At 38.9% G+C, this 25,090-nt stretch overlaps 2 protein-coding genes across 2 annotated transcripts; one reads left to right on the forward strand and one right to left on the reverse strand.

Moving 5' to 3' along the window:
• Nucleotides 1-765: 765 nt before the first annotated feature.
• On the reverse strand, nucleotides 766-12,610 carry kctd3 (potassium channel tetramerization domain containing 3). The gene is made up of 19 exons (XM_040011784.1): nucleotides 12,187-12,610; nucleotides 11,764-11,817; nucleotides 10,864-10,909; nucleotides 10,398-10,471; nucleotides 10,232-10,290; nucleotides 9,503-9,583; nucleotides 9,270-9,428; nucleotides 8,558-8,648; nucleotides 7,912-8,102; nucleotides 7,592-7,707; nucleotides 7,337-7,424; nucleotides 6,605-6,721; nucleotides 6,336-6,506; nucleotides 6,072-6,227; nucleotides 5,795-5,891; nucleotides 5,399-5,592; nucleotides 5,151-5,289; nucleotides 4,917-5,039; nucleotides 766-4,483 (listed from the first exon to the last, which is right to left on the reverse strand). Exons 1-19 carry the CDS (start codon nucleotides 12,255-12,257, stop codon nucleotides 3,940-3,942), a joined length of 2,571 nt encoding a protein of 856 aa, XP_039867718.1. The 5' UTR covers nucleotides 12,258-12,610; the 3' UTR covers nucleotides 766-3,939.
• A 1,003-nt stretch (nucleotides 12,611-13,613) lies between these two features.
• Nucleotides 13,614-24,925, forward strand: LOC120721446 (nuclear receptor-binding protein-like). Its single transcript, XM_040011792.1, has 18 exons — nucleotides 13,614-13,779; nucleotides 14,368-14,737; nucleotides 14,913-15,035; nucleotides 15,323-15,424; nucleotides 15,566-15,655; nucleotides 15,886-15,926; nucleotides 16,033-16,127; nucleotides 16,789-16,872; nucleotides 17,464-17,519; nucleotides 17,605-17,703; nucleotides 18,671-18,803; nucleotides 19,145-19,235; nucleotides 19,568-19,618; nucleotides 19,966-20,101; nucleotides 20,209-20,262; nucleotides 20,385-20,448; nucleotides 22,559-22,614; nucleotides 22,918-24,925. The coding sequence occupies exons 2-18, from the start codon at nucleotides 14,501-14,503 to the stop codon at nucleotides 22,975-22,977; spliced, it is 1,572 nt and encodes a 523-aa protein (XP_039867726.1). The 5' UTR covers nucleotides 13,614-13,779; nucleotides 14,368-14,500; the 3' UTR covers nucleotides 22,978-24,925.
• Nucleotides 24,926-25,090: the final 165 nt, after the last annotated feature.

Consider the following 25,090-nt stretch of genomic DNA (forward strand, 5'->3'; position numbering starts at 1 on the left):
GGCAGTAACAAGCATGCCCTCGCTCAAGGACACCAATCTGACAAGGGCACTTCTAAAACATTCACAGCCACATTCACAGCTATTGTCAGCCAGAGTAGGGGGGAGAGGCTGTGAAAAGAGAGCTTGTGGAGTGATTGTAAGGGACAGTATGGCCCTGAGCTACACACACACACACACACACACACTCAGGGTTTTATTAAACTCATAAATCACAATGACGACAGACGCCATCGCAGAGAGGAGACTGTCTGAACGGGAAGGTTAGTGAAATGAGCGCGCTGGGGAGACACACATACACACCTTTGTGACACTCAGACAAAACAACAATTGCGCACTCTTAGTTATCCATGCAAACCTTACCCAGACGTGACTGACTTACGATGTATAGTATTAAAAAAAATAGTGTCAAAATTTTAAGTGGTAAAACTATCAGAAATTCACTTTCCTTTCAAGGATCTCATCATTTTTGTACATTTAGGAATATCAAATCCTAAAAAAACACCCAAACAGCATTTGTTATAAGATTAATCCTGATATCGCTTTGATGATATCTGCCCAGAAATCTCGACTGAAATGGTTCAAGACCGATGAAACATGATTCGTATGCACTGATAAATAAAGTAAATTGGAATAAAAAGGTATGTTTCTATCTAAATATAAATGTAAATTATGTAAATAGTTGAATATTTTTTAAGAATAACAATGTGAACTTATAAAAATGAAAAAAAAATCTGTAATTTTAAGAAAGAAGCAAAACATGCTGAGTATAATCAGACGTTTTAGTGAACACAGTGGTAGTTTCAATTGCACGAACAATGTGACTCTATAGCAACTTAATATTCGATCATTACTCAATGCAGTGGTAAATAATATCGCATAATGCATACACAATGTAGAAAACAAGAATGCACAGGCCTTTTTAAATAAACAGATATGTATTTCTTTGAGCTCATTAGCATCTGGCTGCCATATATTGTAAACATAGCCAGGGGAGGTTAAGGAGCAACAGATAAGAGACACTGCAGAAGATAAACAAATAACTATGTGCAGAAATATTCATTTAACTCCATGTTTCTATAGAAAATAAACATTAGTAGGTTACTGTAACATTAGTCTTCATAGCACAAATGCAAATGATGTTAGGTCCGATAGCATGATTATATTAATATAGGCCTTATGTTTGTATGAACAGCGTATACATCAACACACCATTAGACAAATCAATGCATCCGCATCAGGATTTTGTTCTGATTACACGTCCACATTTCACACACTTAATGTATCAAAATGTTACATCTTTGTACAAGCCGTTAGCACACGGTCAGTTCTGTCGTCATTCAGAAATAATTACCAATGAAACATGTTACATTACTGCTGCTTTTGGAAAAGTGTGATTAATATTTCAGGACATGACTATGCTAATTAAAGTTGTCACTCACAGATATTTTTGGTTTCCAACCCTATATGGTATGCTTAAAACTAAAAGTACAAGTTGCATTTTAAAAAAATATATAAAATCCCCCATCTTGGGAGGAAGTTTCGACTTTCCGATCTTAATGCATGTGAGGGTTATGTGCAATGTAGCCTGCTAATGTAATGTTAAGTGCCCATGTATCAACCACAACATCCGTATCGGACATTTACTGTTCTCAGTGTTGTAATGTTTATATGTTGCCAGTGCTGGCTAAAGACAGTGTGATGAAGAGCTGAAAGACTTTAAAACAGTTCACCTACTTTTTTCATATTCAAGATTTCTTTGTTTCCCTGGAACAAATTGGGGAATTTAAAAAAAAAAAAAAAAAAAAAAAAAGCAACTACAACATAATAAACATCAGTATCACTGTCGATCCAGAATTTCACAGTACACTCATCGGTAAATCCCTAATTACTTAATATTTAATGCCACTCTTTACATCTATTTTATCCCGCTGTAAAATCATAACACAATTCTAGCCAACAGCGACGTGGGCAGGTCTGTAACGTGCCTCCACAATGAGCTCCGTCTTCACAAGCATTTGGTCACAATTTTTTTTTCAATTAAAACACATTAACGGACTGATAACCGCCAAACAAGTTACATAAGGCACTGCAACAGTCATTCAACACAACACACATTTTATACCTGTTTCAAAGGGAGTAAAGTGATGTAGTGTAGGTCCTTGTTTTAGCATGAGTGTAGTGTGAAAATAAAAAAATAAATAATTAGAGTGATCTCGCACAGGCACCACTGTGAAAATAATAATAATGATAAAGCAGGAACACAAACGGTTCCTCTTACTTGTGAACTATAACAACAAGCTGACAATAAAATGTGTTCTTTCTCTCTGTTGAGACAAGAAGAACTTGACTATCTATACCACAAAATACTAAAAAGACATTTGCTTTTACTATTTTGTGTAAATATAATTTTTTTTTAGCTTCGAGCACTGAATTATCTTCTTTGAATTCCACATATAGATCGTCTAATAAAATACCTCACATTTTTTAACGTTGCAGTCCAACGCATCACACAACTGTTTCAATTTTTGTCTTGTTTGAGGATCAAAGAGCCTGTTGAACTGCAATTAGCATAAAAGGAGATTAACAGCGTAACTTGACTGGAACTAATGGGTAAAACTGTGCCAGCTGAAGTGAAAAGCAGGCACTCATCCACACGGGGGTTCGACGTTTTTGCAGGCCGTTATCCACGTAGATTTCAGTTTGAATCGCCCGGGAACCAGAGTTATTCATTTCTGGTGTGCATGATAAATCCACTGTTGCATAGTACTGGGCTTTTCATACAACTCTGTAAAGTTGTATCGCCTGCTTGAACTGCTCGCTCTCTATTGGCTTTTTAGTGTTGTTGCTTTAACAACAATAACTACTGTGTCCCAAAGTATTCTAGGATCCAAGTATCTGCCTAGAATTCTAGTGAAGGTAACACATTTAAGGTAAGTAAAAATCGATTGCACGACAAATTGCACATAGTGTCAGAGATGCTTGATATAATCGTGGCCTCTGGTTCGGGGTCTGATCAATTCCACTGCTCTAGTGCTGAACGGATGAGTCAGCCAATCAGGTGATCAATCACCAAATGGGGTCTAGTTTTACTGATTTGTTCCCTTTTTATACCATTATAAGTGAAATAGTTTGTGATAGGTAACATGTTATGACACTGTTTTAGACTAAAACATCTAAAATGACTTATATGATAATAGAAGTAACTGTTAGTTACAGATATGAAGACAGATCAGTTTAGATCAGGTTCTGAACAAAGTAATGCATACCTGATATAGGTTATTAGAAACACTTTGAAATATCTTGGTAAATGGTTACTGTTAGTGCTGTGGTATGTTATTAATGTTAATTAGTTCATGTTTTCACATTTAGAAGTGACCGACCACTCCTTTAACCGTACCTCGTCAAACAGACTTTTGTCCTGTTCTTGTAGTGGCTGTGTGTTCCTTAAGATGTTGCGTGAGCAACATCATAAAAGGAAGAAAAAACGCATTTTTCTTTCCAGGACTGAGCCAGCAAACGATCTGATTCATGCCTAAAACTTAAAGTGCTAAAAAGATTATCAGCAATCTGTTAAGACAGCCTAAAATAAACACAAACAGAGACAGGAGGAGCATCACTGGCACCTGGCAGATTTTTACGAGGGTGAGTAATCTAAGAAAAAAAAGAAAAGCATTCCTGCCCTGACAGTGATGTTAGCGTTGGGATGTTGTATATTTATGTTGCGCTCAGTATAACATGGCAGCACTCCTGTTGTGTGGGATTTGAAGAGAAACAAACATCCTGAACCATACTTTAACAAGGCTGTTGTGGAGGCGGAAAGGGCCGTCGCTGCTTTTTTGCTTCGTGTTCCTTTTTTGCTCTTAAATTCTGTTATCATGATCACCTAGAGGGTGTACCTCTACGAGATAAGTTCCACTGAGAGCAAGAGAAAAGGCGCCCTCACAGGCTGCTGTCCTGGCTGGATGGCTCAGGTACCAGCTTCCTGTGTCGTGGTGAGGTGGACAGTTTGGTGGGGGAAGGAGAGGCATTTGAAGAAGAGTCGCTCCCACCGCCTTCTGATCCAGAGGGGACAGAGGCAAGGTGTGGAACTGGAGGAGCCCTCTTTCTCCCAAGAAAGCTTCCTTCCAGTACTCCCCTTTTCCTCACACCTCCATCAACCTTCACCGCGTCTCCTCCCGATGCAGGAGCCTCTCCTTCTTCTGACTGAGCATGTACCTTTCGCCTGACGTCACCTCCTGGAATTGGGCTGTCTGGAGGCTGCCGTGCAGATTCCTGACTGGATTCAGCTTTTGTGGCAGATACTCCAGACGCTCCAGCTGTTGTGTTACAGCTTGCACTTGTGGTACGGGAAGCCCACAGCTCCAAGACTGAGGCTCTCCTCTCACTGTCTTCAGGCCCAAAGTCACAAAGAGAGCGGCGGGCATCAGGGGTCTGCCCTGTGCTGTCCAGGACACCTCGAGTCAGGCTGAAGTTCTGGAAGTCTCTATGAAAGCATGATAATATAGACAGTCACCGCTAGATAGATAATGGAACATAATGCAAACAGGGACAACTCAGCATTTCCTGAACTTACATTAGTAGAGCATAATAAAATTACTATGTTATTGAAATGCCAAGCAAAGCGACTATAAAGCCAAGCGCTTCTGTTATTGTAAGGCACCACAAAGTTTCCATCTCTCCCTGCTCTGTCATCAGCCAGAGCTCTTCTTTGGCGAAACACAGCATTGTGGGTGAAGAACAACTGATTTAGAAAGTGGTTAAATCGCACAAGAAAAACACTCAATCTTGCTTACTAGTCTCAATATTGGGTTTTGTTTTTTTGGGGGGGGTTTAAGTTTTGAAATCCTAAAGTTATCACCTTAGTATACTCTTATTTGAACCCTTCTAGTGTAAGTGTTTGATAAATGATATTTCACCGGTAGCTGTGGAAGGACTCAGTTCGACGAGCACGGGCCAGCAGGGGGCTCTCTCTGTAGGGTCGCACAGCTCCATATGTAGCCTGGGTCTCGGGAATGGGCTCCGGTGCCTGTAACTGCAGACTGATGACAGAAAAAGAAGAAGTCTTTTATGTTCCTTCAAACACATCTTCTGATAATTCAGACGGCATATATAGGTTTGTAACCTCAATAAATGAGTGCTGCCTTTCTAACCTCGAACAGGACTCTCGGAGGCGTGTGTGGTGTAGCAGGGAGGGGGCGGGGCTAATGTTAGGTGTCGCACAGCGGGAGGTGCTCAGGTCGCACTGGTCCAACAGCTGTAGCAGCTCCTCCTCTGTAGGCCCACCTATATCTATCAGAAACAAGAGGAGCCTCATATTAAAAACTTACTGTTTCATTAAAACAAACACAACATTCGCCTTCACATTTCTGGCTTTTCACTAATCTCTCTCCTTCCTCACCCTCTTTCTTCCTCTCTTCTCCTTTATTGGCGGTGTCCATCGCAGTGGTCAGGTCCCACATTTGGATGCTGCCATTGCCGTGACCTGTGAATAGATAACGGCGAGGTCGGGACCCCATTCGACTGGAGCCCTCACACTCCCGTACCATGAAGCAAGTGATGGTGGTCCCATCCACTGACTGCACTTCGCAGATCCTGAGACACAAATAAAAATGTTAAATGAAATTAAGCCACGCAACCACAAAGACAAAAACTCAGTCATTTACCGGTAGTAAATTTTAAAAAGAAGTGCCAAGATCCTAGAGGGACATTTGATGAAAGAAAAAAAAAACCATGTATGTCAGATAATAGGAAACAAAGTCAGAGGTCAGGGGAGCAGAGAGGCAGGGCATTGTACCTTTTCCCAGTTGATGAGAGCCTCACAAACAGTTTGTTGGTGATGGGGATCACCTTCTGGATAAAAACTTGCTGATCATCTCTCTCTCCAAAAGGACCTGAGAATAAAAAGCCACCTCAGTGATGTTAAGATAAGTTAAGGTTAATAACGATGATGATTTTGACCGGTAACTCTAACCCTATTTTACACAGGGTGGGATTTGTTGTTTATCTTATCAGTGGTGGATTAAAGAAGTTCATGTGTATTACAGTGCAAACACACTTTTTAACTCTCTCACCTATATCATTCCCAGAGCCGTAGCTCCCGTGACTCTCTGCTTCCTCCAGAGACAGAATCTTGAAGGAAGCTAGAGGGGTGGAGCCTGGCTGTGTGGAGATCATCCCTCTGAAACGGGTTACTGTCCACGTCCGAACGTGGTTGTTATCTGCACACACTGACAGACACAAATACACAACCACATAAGATGCAGGCAGCTGTTATCCTATAAAATCCTCTATAGCCCACACATAGATAGGGATACTGCCTGCAACACCTTCCTCACCTGATACCAAATGTTTCTCAGACAGCATGATCTTTGTCACTGGGCTCCTGTGCACAGTGAAGGTCTGAAAGAGCTGGGGTCCTGATCCTACTGTCTCTGGGTGTTGCACGATCACTCTCACTGCTCCACTACTAGTCCCATAGGCTATCTCGATCCAGTTCCCACTCACACCTGAGAGTAGGAGCAGTGGAAAAACAAAAAGCACAATATAAATATGTACAACTAAGTAACGGTAGTTTTTCTGTGGGAAGAAAAACTTGCCCACTCACTGGTTTTAGGTGTGAGGTAGACAGACAGTGCAGTGATGGCGTCATTGGATGGGTCGTGATAAAGCTCGGTCACCAAAAGATCGTTGTCTTTCATCCTCAGAGGAAATTTTTGCATGTCTGAAAAGATGAAGAAGGTTACATGTTAGCGTGTCTTTGTTGGGGTTTTATAAGCCCTTCACTGAATCATTCACTGACTCAGATCCTGGAATGAATCCTCTTAGTAAATTTCTATCTTTTAGATGGGGAGGCCATGGTTGTTTTATAAGCATTTCATAGAGAATGATGAATGCATGAAGCAAAAAGACATCTGTGTTTATTAGAACTGTTCCGGAATATTTTACTATTTTGGGGTTTTTTTTAGGTATTCATTTTTAATCTGCTTCAGTGCCTGAAATGTTTGATAGGCACAACAGTGATCATCATGGATCAAAGTTACCAAGTTGCTCCTGGTTTGAAGAGAAAAAGCAAGGGCAGTACTGCTTGGCTCACACAGAGAGGAACGCCTCTGTCTGTGGCATTTGACAAGACGTAAGAGTGATCACTTTACTCGTGCACTTAATTTCAAGTTATGTAAATAGTCATTATGTTAAACCTGGTTTTGGTTACCCTCCGTTAATTATCACAAAAAAAATTAAATGTATCATTGTTTTGCAGCAGGGGCGTCCACTGGAATAAAAAAAAATCCATAAACTGTGTGACAGACAGAGAAAACATAAACCTGTGTGTGTCTACCTATGTAGTAGATAGAGCCATTGTTACAGCCCAGTAGCAGGAAGGATCCTGCAGTGTCACAACTGGTGATGGGAACCACATCTTGAACCTAACAAGAAAAAAAAGGGAACTAAAACTCAGTTCAGTACTGGTGCCTCTCACTAGGAAGCAAATCTAAGTTAAACAAATGCACAATTCAATTATTCTTAATAAACACAAACAAGGAAAATCACAAGCACTCAGCCCGCTCTGTTTTACTCACATACGCTCTCCTACCTGCCAGTGTTGTGTGACAGCGTTCCACACTCCAACCTTTCCTGTATGACTGGTAGCCACCAGCTGGTTCCCGATAAAGAAGAGATCGTCAACAGGTACGCCGAGGCTGAAAACCCCTGGGGCAGCGCGTGGAGAGAATGAACTTTAACAAAGTTGTAGAAAGCTGGAAAACGTGAATGTAGACTAAAGGTGGAGTCAGAGATTGAAGGAAGTTACGGGTGATACAAAATGGTATGTATGTATACCTATTAAAAAAATCTAGCCTGAAGCTTTAAAATGGGGGGGGGGGGTTCTGTTTATTTGTTTTTTTGTTAGCCTACCTATCTCATTACCGCTGCCTCCATCTTGGATACTCCAGAGGATGATACTGCTTTCAGAGGCGGCAGCCACCATCTTGTCTTTATCTCCGTGTGGGCCGCCCACCACCTTTGCATTGAGTGCAATGCGTTCAATGGTCCAGTCAAGGTAGGGAGAGGAAAACACCTGCTGCCATCCAGAGGATTCCTTTATCCTGCAGAGAAAAGAACACAGAAATACTTTTTACCCTCTGATTATTTTTATGCCTTTCTCGTTAAGTTTTTAAATCGAGAGTGACAAACATGCACCTCTGCACTGGAACAGTTGGATTTGGTTAAGATTAAAGAAGTCTGATATATGAGCTTTCATAAATGTGAGAGTACATACCCACTCTTATTACACCTAATAACATTTTTACCAGGTTGTCCATGTTGTAAAAAATGGATATTCGCAAAAAGAAATAATATTTTACTCTCAGTGTGGACTGTTTGCTTCGGCTATAATTAATATTTGAATCAATTTAACTTGAATAAAACCAAAGATGACAGCTTGAATGCTGGCACTCAGAAACACGAGACATAAAAGACAATGAATGCATGTGTGCATTATAAATTATTTAATGTGTCCCACTTTTGAGCTAGAGCTGTATGCGAAATGTTGTAATATTACCTGTAGCAGATTACAAAGTGTGCATAGGCTGCTACAATCCAGTTGTGGTGTCCTGCTATAATCAGCACCTTCCTAGGGTCAACCATGGGACCTGCACACACAAACAAAACACCATTAACCTCATGTCTTTCACAGCATGCTTAGCAAGACTTTTTTTCTGCCTAATTACTCATTTATTGGTTTCTAAATTACCTAAAATTTGATTCAGATCTCTAAAAGCAGCCAGACACTCTACTCTCTGTTTATTACCTCTAATATGTACATCACATGATACCATCATTAGCAAGGAGCAGACCAATTTGAAACTAGGCTACTTCAGTGAGTGCTACTAACGCGCTAAAAGGATGTCAGGTCATATTAGCTCCAGCAGTGATGCACACACACACACGCAAACACACTGTAAATGAACTGAACTCTCTTACTGGCATATAGATACTGATGTGCCACACATACGACTGTATCATAACTGTCCTTGCTCCTTCACATGCAGTAGATGCACAGTTGTTGGGGAAGGCAGAAGGCAGATCCCTGTTTCTACTGACAAGTCACTTACTACACTTCCTGCTTGTTTTTCATTCTGAGATTACACCTACAGTATATTCCACAACTGAGTTTTCACAATTTGCTACAATAGATGTAAGCACATGCAAAATCTTCAGATTATGACTATTATTCATCTTCTGTATTCAGAGAGATGTCGCAGGCTACTTGCCCAGTTTGTGGCCGTCATCTGTTCCAGGCGAGGCAGAGAAGGATGGGTGAGAAAGGGGGCCAACGCGGGTGAAGCCCTCTGCTCCACTAGGGCCTGACCGTTCATCTGAAGCAGAGCCAATGGCTGCTGATGCGGGGCTTGATTTTCGGGCAGGGATGGCTGTCAAGATTAACAGAAATTTATAAATAAAAATTCCTGCTGACTTTCACTTTTGTGCTGTTTCACGTCTTTACCTGGGGGTGGCAGGTAACCATGGAAGAGAACACTACCACATGATGAGCGGTCCAGTTCCTCACACAACAGCAGGCGACGCACTGCACATGTATGCACGCACACAAAGACAGAGGGGCAGACAAAAAAAACAAAGCAAAAAGCAACAATATGCAAATTAGTATTGGGTCATTATCATAATAACATTAATATGGGTTACTTAATATAGTTACTGATGCTGATTTTCTTTTTCTTTACTGATGGAAATTTTCCTCAGGATCTTGTTCTTTAGTTTGTTTTGCCAAAGTTCATGTCCACTTTGATTCAAATTAGATCCAAGTACTTTGTTCTGTATATAAGAAGGTGATCAGCTTTCACTGAGGCAAGCTTCCCATTTGAGTACAGAGACAATGCAGGGAAGTTACAAACACTGAAACAGGATGTAAAACAACATTAGAGTACGTGGAACTAACACTATTACAGCTGCGAGGTTGGTTAAATTGAGCCTCAAAAAAACATTCACTAAAGAGCAACATTTCACATTAACGACAGCAGCTCTTTGTACTATACTCGTTCCAAAATAAACCCCAACCTACTCAACTATTATGCAATACCTGCTGATATTGGAGACATGGAGTGAACACTGGCAAAATGTATTGGCTGCAAAACAGGTTTATTATAAGCTTTCCATAATGTTTGTACTCATACTTGGCTGACTCTGTTTCCTGTTCAAACTCTGTTCCACAACATACCCAGAGGAGTAATCCCATAAAACTCTGCTTCATGTCTCAGGACGCTGATGTTGACACCCCTGCAGAGAGAAACAAACAGCATATTTGTTCTGTAAGTTACGAGGAACAAAGCGACAGAATTACACCAAAAAATAGATATTTTCTGAACATCATTCAGACTGCTCACCGCAGGTCCAGTTCTTTGGTTCGGAGGAAATTCAATATTGGTGCAAAAGCTGTCGGGTCTCTGTCAATAAATATCTGAAAGGCAGAAAATCAGTTGGTGAGGACTGAAGATCCAGTAGTTTGTCGCAAACAAAAGCTGACTAACTATTAAGTCACTTGATTGGAGAGTTAATGAAAATGTCACGGCTCTGGAGAGTTACAGTGAACATTTCTGTTTATTTTCTAACACTTTTCAGAATCCACAACAAATTCTGGAACTAAAGTTATGAAGTCAGAAGTGGCCTTGCAAAAACAGCGCGTCATCCAACAGCAGAGAAGTGGATGTCAGCTCATCTGCTCATCTCAGCATCATGTATCGTACTTCAGAACAGTAATGTGTAACAGACAAAATGTCATGTCCTTTTTTCCCCCTGATGTTGGATGGTGCCTGCAGATGCTGCCCCAGTTTGGAAGCAACGGCTACTCACAGCTCCAGTTTCATCCCGAAGAGTGGAGATCCTTCCACTCAGTAAACTGGAAAAGAGACACACACAAGAGTTCTCCAGTTAGCTAAAGCACATCTCTATTTCCACTTACCACCAGTGTCACCACTACAAGCAATTATTTTACAATAACAAACACTTGGCTAGCCTGTTGACACTGAAATACAAATTATTACCATGTCAATGTGTGCTGTTATTAACTATGACTATTAAGCTGAAAGAGTCTGCATGAAAAAAAAAAAACTTCAGACAGCTGGCAGCAGAGCAAACAGACTGACAGACGGGCAGACAGACAGGTGCCTTGGCAGGCATTTACACTACTTGGTCAGCTGTTGTCAAACTGTGAGCCAGTCCAGTGTTTTGAGTTTGTTACAACTCTGGTATCTGCCTAGCCCCAATCAGCTGTTTAGCCTTAGAGGGTAGGATTCCCTCTAAGGCTAAAATCTGATTTTAAAAAAGCCACACATTCCAATACCTTTATTATAACATTTACATTGAACACTTTTGCACTGAGGACTACTTTATTATGAACCTTTTTCCGGTAATAGTGAATAGTAATTCTAATCCCCTGATATTTACCATCACTGGGATTGTAGCAGGATGAAGTAGGGCAGAAATGACATAATGTAACATCCATACTTAACATTAATTATGTAATATGAATGAGTGCATAGTAATATGCTCACTGAGTCTGACTGCTATATGCATTTAGATAATTTTCTACACAGCAGCTGTAGACAATACAGAGAAGTCACACAATTTACAACTAAAGTGGAGCTTCTTATTTGGTAGCAGCAGTAAGGGAAGAGCAGTAACGCAATCAGCTCCGTGTATTAACCAAATATATCCCATGTGCTTTACAAGAGTCTGGCAGCATTTACAAACCTTGAAAAGAAAGAGTCTGGGATCCACATCAGAGTCTGTCTGGAGGTGCTGAACCTGCAGTATGAATTATAACAAAACACAGTATTGTGAAAAAATAGAAAGTTGCATCATTAAAATCATGACTGGGCAATCTGTCGACCAAGAGGTATAATTAGTGGTCACAACAATGACTGGTGTGGCTAAAAGAAGAAAAAAAACTGCCTTTATTATGAAACTGATATATTGTGTATTTTCAGTGTGTACATTAGCCCTCGTGTGTAAGAAAGTAGGAGTAACGATCAAGTAAACAAGCTTGTGTGGTGTGTCTACTCGAGCTACATCCGTGGCTGTTTGTCCATGTAAACACACATCATTACCCACAGGAGCTCAAATTTCACAAATAATTGCCATCATCTTTTGAGGTGTCCCACTGACGAAGCTTACCTCGTCCCACCGACGTTTAACTGAATGATCTCTCCCATCGCAGGCGTTAAACTGTTACCATTTGTGGCCATGATGAAGTGAACCAGCGAACAGTCGCTGCTCCGTTATGAACGTTTCTGTCACGAAGGCTAGCTTGCTAACGCTCCAGTCCCCAGCTCAGCTGATGCCCCGACTCCTCAGCCTCACAGCCTCTCCTGCTTCCACCTTCCATAAAATATCCGTTATACACGACCTATGTGAACCGCGTTGCTATCACGAAGCCTCCGCATAGTGGGCGAAGACGGGCTGGGAGTGTTTTTTAATCAAAAAGGCAGCCACACAATAATTCCTTTATTTCCCTGCGCGCTTGTTTGCATCACTGCATAGATGTAAATCGTGGATACTAGGTTGCGCAGGATTTTAGCAACGTGAAACAGCTGTACGAGCAGGCTAAAAAAAAAAAAAAAAAAAAAAAAAAGGCAAGAGAGTTCCCCTCTAGCAACTTCCGCTTTCGATGAAACCACGTGGTGCCAATCGCTAAAACAATGTTTTAAGGGGAAAATTATTTTTAATTTAAAATTAATTTAGTATTGCTAACCGGCACGAGATACGTACGTTTAATTAATTACTAAAATAGTCGTATGACATACAAGCACATATTTATGAAATTACAATGCCCAGTGAGAACTTTTGAACTTGTATCTCATATTAAGGGATCTATCTGGATTGTTGTTCAACACAAGTCGCCAGAGCAAAATGCATTTTATTTTGCACGGTAAAAAAAAAAAAGTGCAGCACAAAAATAAATACAGAACTATATACTTGGTAGGTTGAAAATTTGAGATACCTAACTCGGAATTTTCCGATTACTCGATTTTTTTTCAGTTGCGGAAATATGAATATGAAATAGCTCAAATTCAAATAATCACACAGTTTTAATGGTGTTTAGCCTCAATGATCGTGTGATGGAGTAAAAACAAAATCAAAGTATATATCCATCTATATGTAACCATCCATTCATCTATTATATATATATATATATATATATATATATATATATATATATATATATATATATATATATATATATATATATATATATAATCTTTTCCATATATATTTATTTATTTTATTTTTTTTTCTAAAATATTAAAAATCTATATATTGTTCTTCTTTTTTTATTATTTAATTTGTTTTATCGGACACAACATTTTGTTTCTTTCTTTGTGTGTGTCTGTTAGATCATGCGTTGTTAAGTTCGGATAAAAATATTAACCACTCCCACACAACATCGAGGGGAATTATGGACCCAGACACAGCTAAATTTCGAACTCAGGCCTAGTGCTTTGGACAAAAATAATGTAGCCTTTTTGTGTAACATTTTTAAATAGCGTTATTCGACGTACTCACCGCTCTGCGTTTTCTGTGCGCAAGCAAGCGCTCCTCAAGTGTTGCCCCGCCCCTCCCACTTATGCTGTGCGAAAGGGACTTGAAACCCTGCAACATTTTTTTATGGCGAACTAACATTTTTTATATTGCCGTCTCTTTGCAGCTTTTTCATCAGTATGTAACCCTGGGCTGTTTGTTAACTTTGCGGTGCTCTCGTGATCCACGGTAAGACGTTAGTATGTTGCTGTTCAACTTTTTATGTTGGCAATCTGTTTATTTACCTTTCATTAGCTTGTTAGCCTGGGGAAAGTTAGCCAAGGAGTGGGTGGTTGAACTTTAAGCTAACATTGAACACTAGCAGGAACCTAACCAAATAAGTTCACTTACACGAGTTATTTAGTCTCCTGTAACAGTAATGTCATTTTGCGTCTAAGCTATCAGTAAAGCGCAGGGCTTCCTCTCTCAGTAACTTAAACACACAATTATAGGTAAAGAAACTAGAGTCGGAGAGGAAACGTGAATTACAAATTTTGCTAATGCATCCTGAATGCATCTTAACTTCTTACTACTTGGAAAGAATTGTAGCTAATTTATTAGCACTAACGACTCATCCATTCTTCGTGAAAACACCTTTGGATGTTGAACAGCCATTTTTAATCAATACAGATGTTATTAACACACGATATGGACATAAATGTGAATGGTTCTCAACTCTTCTACCTCTTAGAACACGTTGTCCTTGTTATATATATATATAAAAAAAACCCTATAGAAGCCCTCTCACGTTCTATACATATGTGTTATTGTTTACAGTCCTCCCTTCTGATCGCTACGTTGTTGAAAAGCCTGCCTGAGAAGAAGATGGATGTGTGACTCGTTCAAACAGAGATAGGAGAAACAAGAAAGAGACATTGTGTCACTTGTTTCAACTCAGAACCTGTGTGTTATGATGTCTGAGTCAGAGGAGAGGGGAACTCCCTGTACTGAGGGAAAGCCAGAGCTCACATCAGGAAACATGTCCAGTACTACCCACCAGGTACAAAGTGGACCCTCTGTGTCTCCATCTGTGTCCTCTGTCCAGCCTAGTACTATCTCAGCGACAGAGGATGAGGACGAAAGTGAAGATGAATCATATATTCTGGAAGAGAGCCCTTGTGGCCGCTGGCAGAAACGTAAAGAAGAGGTAAGGGTGGATCATTGAGGTAAACTATAAAATGAGGCATAGATGAAAACAAAATGCTGGAGAGAATAAAAAAAGATGACGAAAACACAAAACTTGAGGAAGGTGTTTTTGATATCTGCTTCATTTTGGTAGTAAAACATCTGACCTCATGAGCCACTCTTCCCTTTAAATGTAGGTGAATCAGCGTAACGTCCCAGGGATTGATGCTGCATACTTGGCTATGGACACAGAAGAAGGAGTGGAAGTAGTTTGGAATGAAGTTAAGATCTCAGAGAGGAAAAATTTCAAAATGCTGGAGGTGAGGCACATTGTTACAAAGTGATCAGGCACATTGTTACAAAGTGATCAGGCACATTGTTACAAAGTGATCAGGCACATTGTTACAAAGTGATCAGGCACATTGTTACAAAGTGATCAGGCACATTGGTACAAAGTTCATAGTGACGCTGTGGCATTTTTTGAATTCTATGAGTGATGTCATCGGGAGCTACTTTACAGGAACTCTCTATGAGCAAGTGGAAAAGCAACATTTTGTACTATTTTATTATAACTGCTATGCTTTCTGTCCTTTTTTCTTGGATTTAGGAGAAGGTAGAGGCTGTATTTGATAACCTGATCCATTTGGAGCATGCCAACATTGTCAAGTTTCACAAATACTGGGCTGACAAAAAGGACAACGGGGCCAGGGTGAGTCTCAGGCTTTTGGAGACATTGTTTCATATTCTGTCAACTCCATAAGAATTATTACTATTGCCCTGCAATAATCACAGTTTACATTTGAACAATGTCTCTCTTTGTGTTTTCTACACACTTCTTTATCTCCCTAAGGTGATTTTTATTACTGAATATATGTCATCTGGAAGCTTGAAGCAGTTTCTGAAAAAGACAAAGAAGAATCACAAGACCATGAATGAAAAGGTTAAAAAAAAAGACTTTATAATACTGCATATGTACTAGAATATATGAAAAGTCTTCTCTAAAGGTAAAAAGTAACTGTGTTTAAAGCCAGAATGTGGGACTGTCTTTCTGGAGCAAAGCGTAGTTTTCATATTATAGTAAAAAATATGTGCTTCTTATTATTTGGTTAAATGTCAAGCCATTTTGGAAACCAACTAGAAATTGCTCTGATAAATTGTGTGATCCTACAGGCTTGGAAGAGATGGTGCACGCAGATTCTTTCAGCTCTAAGGTCATTTTTAAAAATGTTCTTTTATTTTAATATACACTCACATTGATAGAAATCCAGTACATTGTATGTAATTGTAATTTCTTTTTCTTTTTTTCCTGATATGCAGTTATCTTCACTCCTGTGATCCTCCCATCATCCATGGCAACCTGACCTGTGACACTGTCTTCATTCAGCACAACGGCCTCATCAAGATTGGATCAGGTATAAAATTACACAGGTTTCATCCCCTGCGTTTTAGGTAGTGAAGGCAAAGCAACAGTAAAGGAGTCAAATTATAATAAATTATGGATTAAGAACCAAAGTTTTCGTAGAATTAAACAGGAAATTTATGTGATTTTATGTACAAAAGAACAAGAAACAATGTTCAAGTGTTCAAGTCTTGCCAGTGTTAAATGTATATTTATTACACAGCCCATATTATTGCTTTTAGTTTGCAAGCTGAGCAGGAAATAGACTTTGAGGAGTTCAGACTTCTTATATAATGGTCAAATCTTTGCCTTGTTCTTGTACAAACCAGTCCTGCACATCATATGAGGGAACAAAAGTTGTGCATAATGTGGTTTAGAAAACCAATTTTCTGAGTGTAAATATGGCTACAGTGACTCAAGTGTAACCACAAAGCCTCCAGACAATCCCACACTAAAGTTTAAACAACAGAAGGTAATATTTACATCGCTAGTTTCTGAATTTGGTTCATCTTTTCATTGCATATATTTCTTGTTTTTTTTTGTTTTTTTTTTCATTTCTTTTTCAGTTTGCAGTTTTGCTTCTTCCTATCCTATGCTTACTTTTCAGACTTTTCTTACTTTTTCTCTCATCCTTCTGTGTATTCTGAAAATAATTGTCCTTATCTCATTTGCAGTTGCTCCAGACACCATTAACAACCACGTAAAGACTTGTACCGAGGAACAGAAAAACTTGCACTTCTTTGCTCCGGAATATGGAGGTAGATTTAATCAAAATAACACCTTATATTATTTTTCTCTTATTACTGATATTAGCAATTTATACCTATGATACAGCTCTGTTGGAAAACATGTTTAAACACATGAACTTCAGCTTTCTCACAAAAATATTTTTATTATATTAACATGATTGAAAAGTCAGGATGTTCCATATTTAATTTTCTTTGCTTTAGTTTAAGAGAGTACACGTTTTTCTCTTCAAAACCCTTTCTGTTAAATAAAATATGGCAAGCTTGTATTTTATGTAAATGTATATAACATCAAAGTATTAGAACAATATAAAATGTAAGGAAGAGGTCCTTGGAGGGATACTAAATTCTTATGCCCTATTCTAATATTTTTGCTTATTGCACAGTTATTTTTCCATTGAAATTGCAGGCACAAAGTGCTTCATGCAACAGGATCATGTATGCTCTTATTAATATCTCTTTTTGGGTTGGGGTTTTTTTTTTTTTTTGGTTTTTGGGGGGGGTTTTGGTCAGCTGTCAAAGACGCACTTTTGATTATTGGATCATAGGTCTTAGTCTAGATTACGATGTAATATATGTACATGCTGTCTTTTCCCATTGTAGATGTTGATGTTACTACAGCCGCAGACATCTACTCCTTTGGCATGTGTGCCTTAGAGGTGAGATGGGACCCGTAGTATATGATATATAAGAGCTTAAACTGTTTCCCAGAGCTGTCTGTTAATGAGTGCTGATGTGTTGCAGATGGCACTGTTGGAGATTCAGGGGAATGGAGACTCTTCTCATGTTTCTCAGGAGGCCATCAACAATGCCATACAGTTACTGGAGGACCCACTGCAGAGGGTGAGATTCAGTATATCGTGTGTTTGTAGGCGTCAGCATCTTTATTCAGTCCTGATCAAAAGTTTAACACCACTTAAAAAAATGGCAAAAAATCATATTTTGCATGGTTGGATCTTAACAAGGTTCCAAGTAGAGCTTCAACATACTACAACAAGAAATGGGAGTGAGACAAAACATTTTTCTGGACATAACCAGTGGCCGTCTTGAAGCTCCATTGTTCCACTGAAGGAAAAAGCACCTCACACCATTTTTTTTGAAGGCCTTCAGTCTCAGATGCCGTCTGATGTTTATGGGGCTGCAGTCTGCACCAGTAACGGCCTTAATTTGGGTTGAGAACCATCCAGTGTCTTGAACGACAGCCAATTAGATCCTCCGGCTCAGTGCTGGTGAAATTTTTTTGGTTCTTCCAATTAACCATAACCCTCAGGATCATTTAAGAAATTCCAAATGACTGTCTTACTGCGTCCCACCTCAGCAGCGATGGCGTGCTGCGAGAGGCCCTGTTTATGCAGTTCAACAACCTGACCATGTTCAAAAAGGGAACGTTTTTATTTATTTTTTGCCTTTGCCATCAGAACGTCATGACAGTGTGAGTATCTGACAGAAAATGACAATGAATCCACATTTTTGCACAGATTTGGCCTCGTGGTCCTAAACATGTGGTCCTAAACTTTTGATGAGGTGTTTCAGTTTAAGCATTACTTTCATTAAATTGCATGCTCAAAAAATGCTTTGTCTCATTCCCATTTCTTCTGTATATTATAGTTTTTGTTTCCTTTGTCCTGCCTCCCTCCTTCACCCTCAACCAGTTGCAGATGTATGCAACCGGTTGTATGTATGCCCCTCCCTCTCCTGGTTCTGCCAAATGTTTTCTACCTGTTAAAAGGGAGTTTTTCCTTCCCACTGTTGCCAAGTGCTTGCACACAGGAGATCACCTAATTGTTGGGTTTTTTCTTATGTTATATAGGAATTAATCCAGAAGTGCCTGGAATGTGACCCTCTTGCCAGACCTACAGCCCGGGAGCTTCTTTTTAACCAGGCTCTCTTTGAAGTACCGCTCTTAAAACTGCTGGCTGCACACTGTATTGTCAGCCATCAACGTAAGTCCCTTCCCCCCAGCAAAAACAAAGTTTTATCAGGCTTAAAACTTGCAAACCTCTCATGAAGAAGACATTTTTTTTAAAACTTAACAAGCAAATTTAGAAACATAACTTTAAACTGCATTGTTAACAGTGTGATAAACATATTGCACTGCAAGTTTCATAAGCTTTTTTTCTGCTAATTCATTATCATCTTTTTGTGGTGTGGTACTGAGCAAAACAGGTCGCAAGCTAGTGTGACTAATGGTGTCATTTCCTGCCTCTTGAACAGATGCAGCAACAAGCATGTATGCAAGTGTAAATTTAAAGATATTTACTTTTATGTTAATTTAATTGCCCAGACATGATTCCTGAGAATGCCCTCGAGGAGATCACTAAGAAACTGGACCCAAACCTGGTTGTTGCCGAGACCAAAGAGGATGTTCAGCTCAAGTAAGTGCCAAAGGCTGATATTCGTGTTGTAGTTTAACTGAACATCTAAAATTATGTTTTTATTTTGCACCTTATTTAAATAGCAGTAACATCAGTGATATAAAGTACTCTCTAGGTTGTTTTGTAGTAGAACATACTGTTTATTCAGCAATATAATAGCTGAAGTCAAATAACCCCCCCCCCACAAAAAAAAAAAAAAAAAAATTATATATATATATATATATAATTTTTTTTTTTTTTTTTTTTTTTTTTTTTTTTCCATTAATCATTATATTATATTAAATATTGTCTGAAATGGTTCAAAAAAAGTACTATTCTCTTTTTTTCTGTAGGCTTTCACAGTTTCCAGCTTTGGAGCTGGATAAGTTTTTGGAGGATGTGAGGTAAATGCACAGCTGCTGCTATTAACCCTGTGTATGCTCAAAAAGGGGTCTGGCCACAAGGAGGCAGCAGTGGGCCATCTGACTGTTTTTTGTACTGCCTCCACTTATCTTTTAAAGTACTATATGATGTGATACTATTTTGATATTTTCAGTATCTTAGATTTTGTGGCTATTATTTGTTAAAAAATAAAATGTTGTGTTTTGGGCCTTTGTCTTCAACTATTAACCATATTTATTACACTGATTTATCCAATTCCCATTCCTATTCCATTGTCTTATCAGTTCACTTTGTTTCTTTTTTTATGTTTTCTCCACATTTTCCTTTCTTTTTTCTCTCTTTTGATCAGGAATGGTATTTATCCAATGACGGCATTTGGGCTGCCCTGTCCACATCAGGCTCAGAAGGAGACTATTAAATCTCCTGTAGTCATCCCTCCAGTCAAATCCCCAACGCCTGAACCTTCAGAGCTTGAGACACGGAAGGTGTGTAAAACAACTTATACCAGCATAATGGACATTGAACTGGCCACTGAATGAAGACACAGCGCATCATATAAAGTTCTATTGTGACTGCTCTTCTTTTTCTGCAGATTATTCAGATGCAGTGCAGCTTTGAGCCTGTCGAAGAGGGAGCAAAGTATCATGTAAGAGTTAAAACATTAGCAGTTTTCTCTTTTTATTTTTAAAATAATTCAAAATACAACAACCCTGCTGCAACAACTTGAAATGAAAATAACCTTTTCTCAATCTGTTTCTGTCCTTTTAGCTTACATTACTGCTGAAAATGGAGGATAAACTGAATAGACATCTAAGCTGTGACATGTTACCTCGTAAGATCAACATATTTCATATCTTATTATCAGTTCATATGACACGGTGACACATGTGTAGTGAGCTTGAAAAAGCTAAACGCTGTTGTCGGTCAAGTATAGAAAATTTGGAAGACTTGCTTTATAAACACACAAAAAAAAACAATATTTAAAATTTCCATCAGCTAAACCTTAATGGCCTCTGGTAGAGGTTGTAAACATGTCAGACTTCAGAGTGAGGTTTTTATAAAGAATAAGTATTTTGTTGATAGGTTTGCATTTAGGGTTAATGATAGAATTTCATTTGCATGTATTGGTAAACAAGGTTGACGAGGTTGTAAATATCTGAGTGTGATTTTTATTACTTTTAACATGAAGTATCTGTCTCCACGTGTTTGTACTGAGACATGTAGGAAAGTGAGAGTAAAGTTCCAGAAAGAGCTTGAATGGCGTCACAATGTATACAGTGTGCATGACTATTTTAGGCTGGAAGACTAGCTGTCGCTTGTGTGTCATGAAAATCTTGTGCTTATTTTAAAATTTTATTTGACGTGCTTTTATTAGATGGTTGCCTTACTGGCTTTACAAATGCTGAAATCTGATCAGTCTTCATTATGGAAAAAGAAAAGGTTTTTTTTTTTGTTTTTTTGTTTTTTATTTTGCTAGTTTTTGAAAGACAAGTAGAAGCTTGAAGGGAGGCAAATGAGAATATAACATACAACTGGCAGTGCGATCTGATCTAATGCACATGCACAAACAGGTATGGTAGGCATGTGTAATGTTGCAGGCGTGTGGAGAATGTCAGGCCTGTGAAAGGCTGCAGCTGACAGCTGTCACCTCCTGTGTCAAGATCTGCTCATTTCTTCCCGGGCTTTCATCCCCCTGTCTCTCATTTACAGACTCAGTTTGTCACATACTCGCATGCATTCACTTTACTCTATCTCTTTAGCATTTTCTGTTTCTCACACCATATGTCTTCTTTTGGACACTTGCACCCAAATGCCACTGAAATACTTGATGAAACATAACCTCCACGCGCACCCACACTTACTAATCACGTCTTGTTGTTCTTGCAACTGTCTTGGATATTTTTTAAAGACAGAAAAGCTCTAACTCGCATTGAGCCACTCAGATTTCACCACCTTAGCATTTTGCATGGTTAAATCCTGCTACAACATATATATACAAGTAAAGCATGTTTACATTAAAGGTAAATGGGTGCTAATTTTGTTAAATGACTTAATACCAGACCACAAGGAGCAAACAAGTGAGGAAGCCTCACCCTGAACTTGAATATCAAGCCCCTCTTCACGTAGCTGGGGCCCACGGGTGTGTTTGTTAATGTCAAAGTTATTGGATCCTCTATCTCCTCCTGCAGCTTGTGTTGTCCCAGCCACATTCCTGGTATAGTTATAAATTGACAGCTGTGTTATTAAAAATTGACAGACCATGACAAACCACACAAAGCACAGAGTAGTGCAGCCACTATAGCGATAATGGAAAAAGTTTCAAAACATTAGGTTATAACCAAACAGGTGGTCTTGGAAGGAAGTAGGCAACAAAATTTGTGATAATACTTTGTTCTGAACATTTTACCAATGTCTTAATGTATTCTGAGCAACCTAGCAATTATGTAAGCACCTTTATCTGACATTTTCTGCCAGTTTTTAGGTAAACAGTGTGTATAGTCACATATTGCTGTGAAAAAGAAAGAATGGGAGTAGATGTTGACAAACTAGATAAACTAGATTAGATTTGGGGTTTTTTTTATGGCTGTAGAAAGAAGAGTTGGGAGATACTAAGACTTCAAAAAGAGACAAACATGGTTTAACAGTTTTTGACCTGGCAGAACCACTTTTGTCCTTTTCTTCTAATTTGATAAATCTCTTCCGGCCCCCTCAATACTAGATGCTTGTTGCCTTATAACATTTAAAATTTGCACAGCCATACCACAAAAATGTTTTAGTGGTGCAAAGAGCAACCAGAGTAGTTGTTTTTTTTAATTCATCTTATGTGGTGTGTGTGTGTGGGGGGGGTACTTAACACTTTTATTAGCTTTAGCTTCATGGGTGTGTGTGCTGAAGTTGTGGCTGTGAATTACTGTTACAAACTACATTGGTATGTGTTTCAGATGAGAACTTTCAAGACTTGTCCGCAGAGTTGGTGCAGCTGGGCTTAATCAGTGAGGTGGGTTTTTTTCCTGTGTTTAAAAAAAAAAAAAATCATATTCTGTGTGTGTGTGTGTGTGTGTGTGTGTGTGTGTGTGTGTGTGTGTGTGTGTGTGTGTGTGTGTGTGTGTGTTATTTCCAGTGTTTGAAAGTGGCAGCTGATCATTATTAATATACTCTCCCACACAGAGACATTTTTTTTTTACTTTTTTGACAACATTTCTTACTTCCTGACACAGTTTCTGTTATATATTTATTTATTTGTATGTATGTGTGATTATAACATCCTGGGTTGTTGTCATTGTCTTTATGTTCTTTGCAGGTGGACCAAAACACAGTAGCCATTCAACTAGAAGAATCATTCAACCAAGTTCCTCACTAGCAATGGCTTACCAGACCATCGCTCTCAGCCTTGTTACATGTTCTTTTTTGTTACTCAACACAGTGACTACCTGGTTTGCTTGTTTCATTTTTCTTTTATTTTTTTAACGAAGCCTTAAGCGATGATGTGACCAAAGGAGAAGCGCTTTCTTACTTCAGGGAATAACATTTCCTAAAAGCTCCCAAATATTAAAAGTAAAGCCAGATGACTCCACGCAAACCTCCAGTAGTAATTTGAAGTTTTTATTTTAAAAGTCAAATACACACACGCCTACAATATGTTCATGCCAGATCCTTTTGAATGATTTGGCTATTAAGTTAGGCATGTCGAATTGCAAGCTAAACTTAATCAGTGCTGGAACATTGATCAAGTTTATCACACTTAGTTGCAGTTTTATATTGAAAGCTACACTTTCCTCACAGTTGTATTTCAGGGCAGGGTGTTTACATAATGATTTGCCTGACCTGTTTGTGTTCTGGGAGGAGATGGTGTAAAACTTCATCAGACCTCATTCTGGCCTTAAAGAGTCACACGGTTTTCTTGCTCCTGTTTTACAGTATAATCTAACACCTTTTGACAGTCAGCAAAATTGTGACTTGGAGGGAGGTGGAGGGATGCGTTTCCACACCAAGGAAATCTAGAAAACAACTTACATCAGTTTCTTCTCGTTTGGCCCCTCGTTACATGATAGAGCATTCCCACCTCTTTGAATTTCAGTGTTTGTTAGACCAACCAAGTGCCTGTTGCGTTAAATATGTGGAATAGTTTGAAACTGGGTAACAGACACTTGCTTTATTTCACTTGATAGTTTAAAAAAAATCTATGTAATTTAAAAGGCCTTTGGTACACAACAAAATGTGTGTGCATTTCACATTTTGAGAAGCCATCTTAGCCTCTTTCTCTGAAAGATGATCTCTTGGTTACTTTAAGATACTGTGAACTCAGTGTTACTGAATTTCTCTTTTATTTTTTTATGGGTTTGCTTTACTGTAGGCGCTCTTGCCTGTAATTCCTTCTTTCATATTATTTTATGTTGTTTGGTTTTACCATTTGCTGCTTGTTGGGTTCGCACACGGTACTCTTCCCTTAAGTCGTTCAGAGAGACTTGTGTACTAAACTCATCTGCCATATCTTGTAGAGAGATGACCCAGGCTTTTCTTTGTGTGTTTTATACATGTTAATCCGAAATAGCATGTGGTTTTTCTTTATTTGTTTACAGCAACAGCACAGACACCACGCTGATAGTCTCAGCCAATACACAACCCGTTGTGTTTCCGTTGTTTTCTTTGCTAAACAGTGATTTTTGCTAAAACTCGGACCTGTTGCATTGAGCACAGACACTTGTGTAAACACCTTTTACATCATACAGGTCTTGTTTAGACCTGTGTTGTGACCAGGGAGTTAATTGTGGCCTTTTTGTGACATTGTGGCACAAAACTCTTTTTGAACTACTGGTACTGCTGTCTGAAAGCTCAAACAATTTAGGAACTTAAACAGGTAGTAAAATTGCTAGAAAAACAACTGTTGCGTACGATAACTTCTGCTGTGCTGGTAGTTTATTAAAAATATACTTCTAAGAGTATTGTAACTAGTCTAGCAATCCGATGAAAAGTTGTTTGCGCTTTCAGACTGATATTTAATCCAATGCTGGTTATTGAGCTAGAATATTTAAGCTGTACACCTCTCTGTTGAGATGATAATCCAGTGATTTCAGTGGTCTTTTTCACCAAGTTCAGGTCACTATTTTTCTCCCACCTTCTTTTGTACATAAGTGTTCTGTCCTATTCCATTATTTTCCACTGTCTGCATGTGTGTTTGTGAACTGGCAAGGTTGTATTTTCCAAAGAGTTGTTCTCATGCCAGCCAGGAGAATGTAAATGCAACACATGTAGAAGTGGTTTAAAAAACAAAAAAAAAAAAACAACCAATGTGATGCACCTGAGTTTTATACTGACTCTCTCTCCCCTGCACCTCTGTTCTCTCTTACTTTTGTACCTTTCCAGCCAGTTTGTGATGAAACTGGTTAATAAGTTATTGTACAGGTGTGCAGCTTTAGCCAGTTACTCCATGATACCAGCTTTTGGTTATATTTTGAAATTCCTACATTTTGTAT

Source organism: Simochromis diagramma, unplaced genomic scaffold (assembly GCF_900408965.1).
Source record: "Simochromis diagramma unplaced genomic scaffold, fSimDia1.1 OVJJ01000603.1, whole genome shotgun sequence".
NCBI classification, from domain to species: Eukaryota; Metazoa; Chordata; class Actinopteri; order Cichliformes; family Cichlidae; genus Simochromis; species Simochromis diagramma.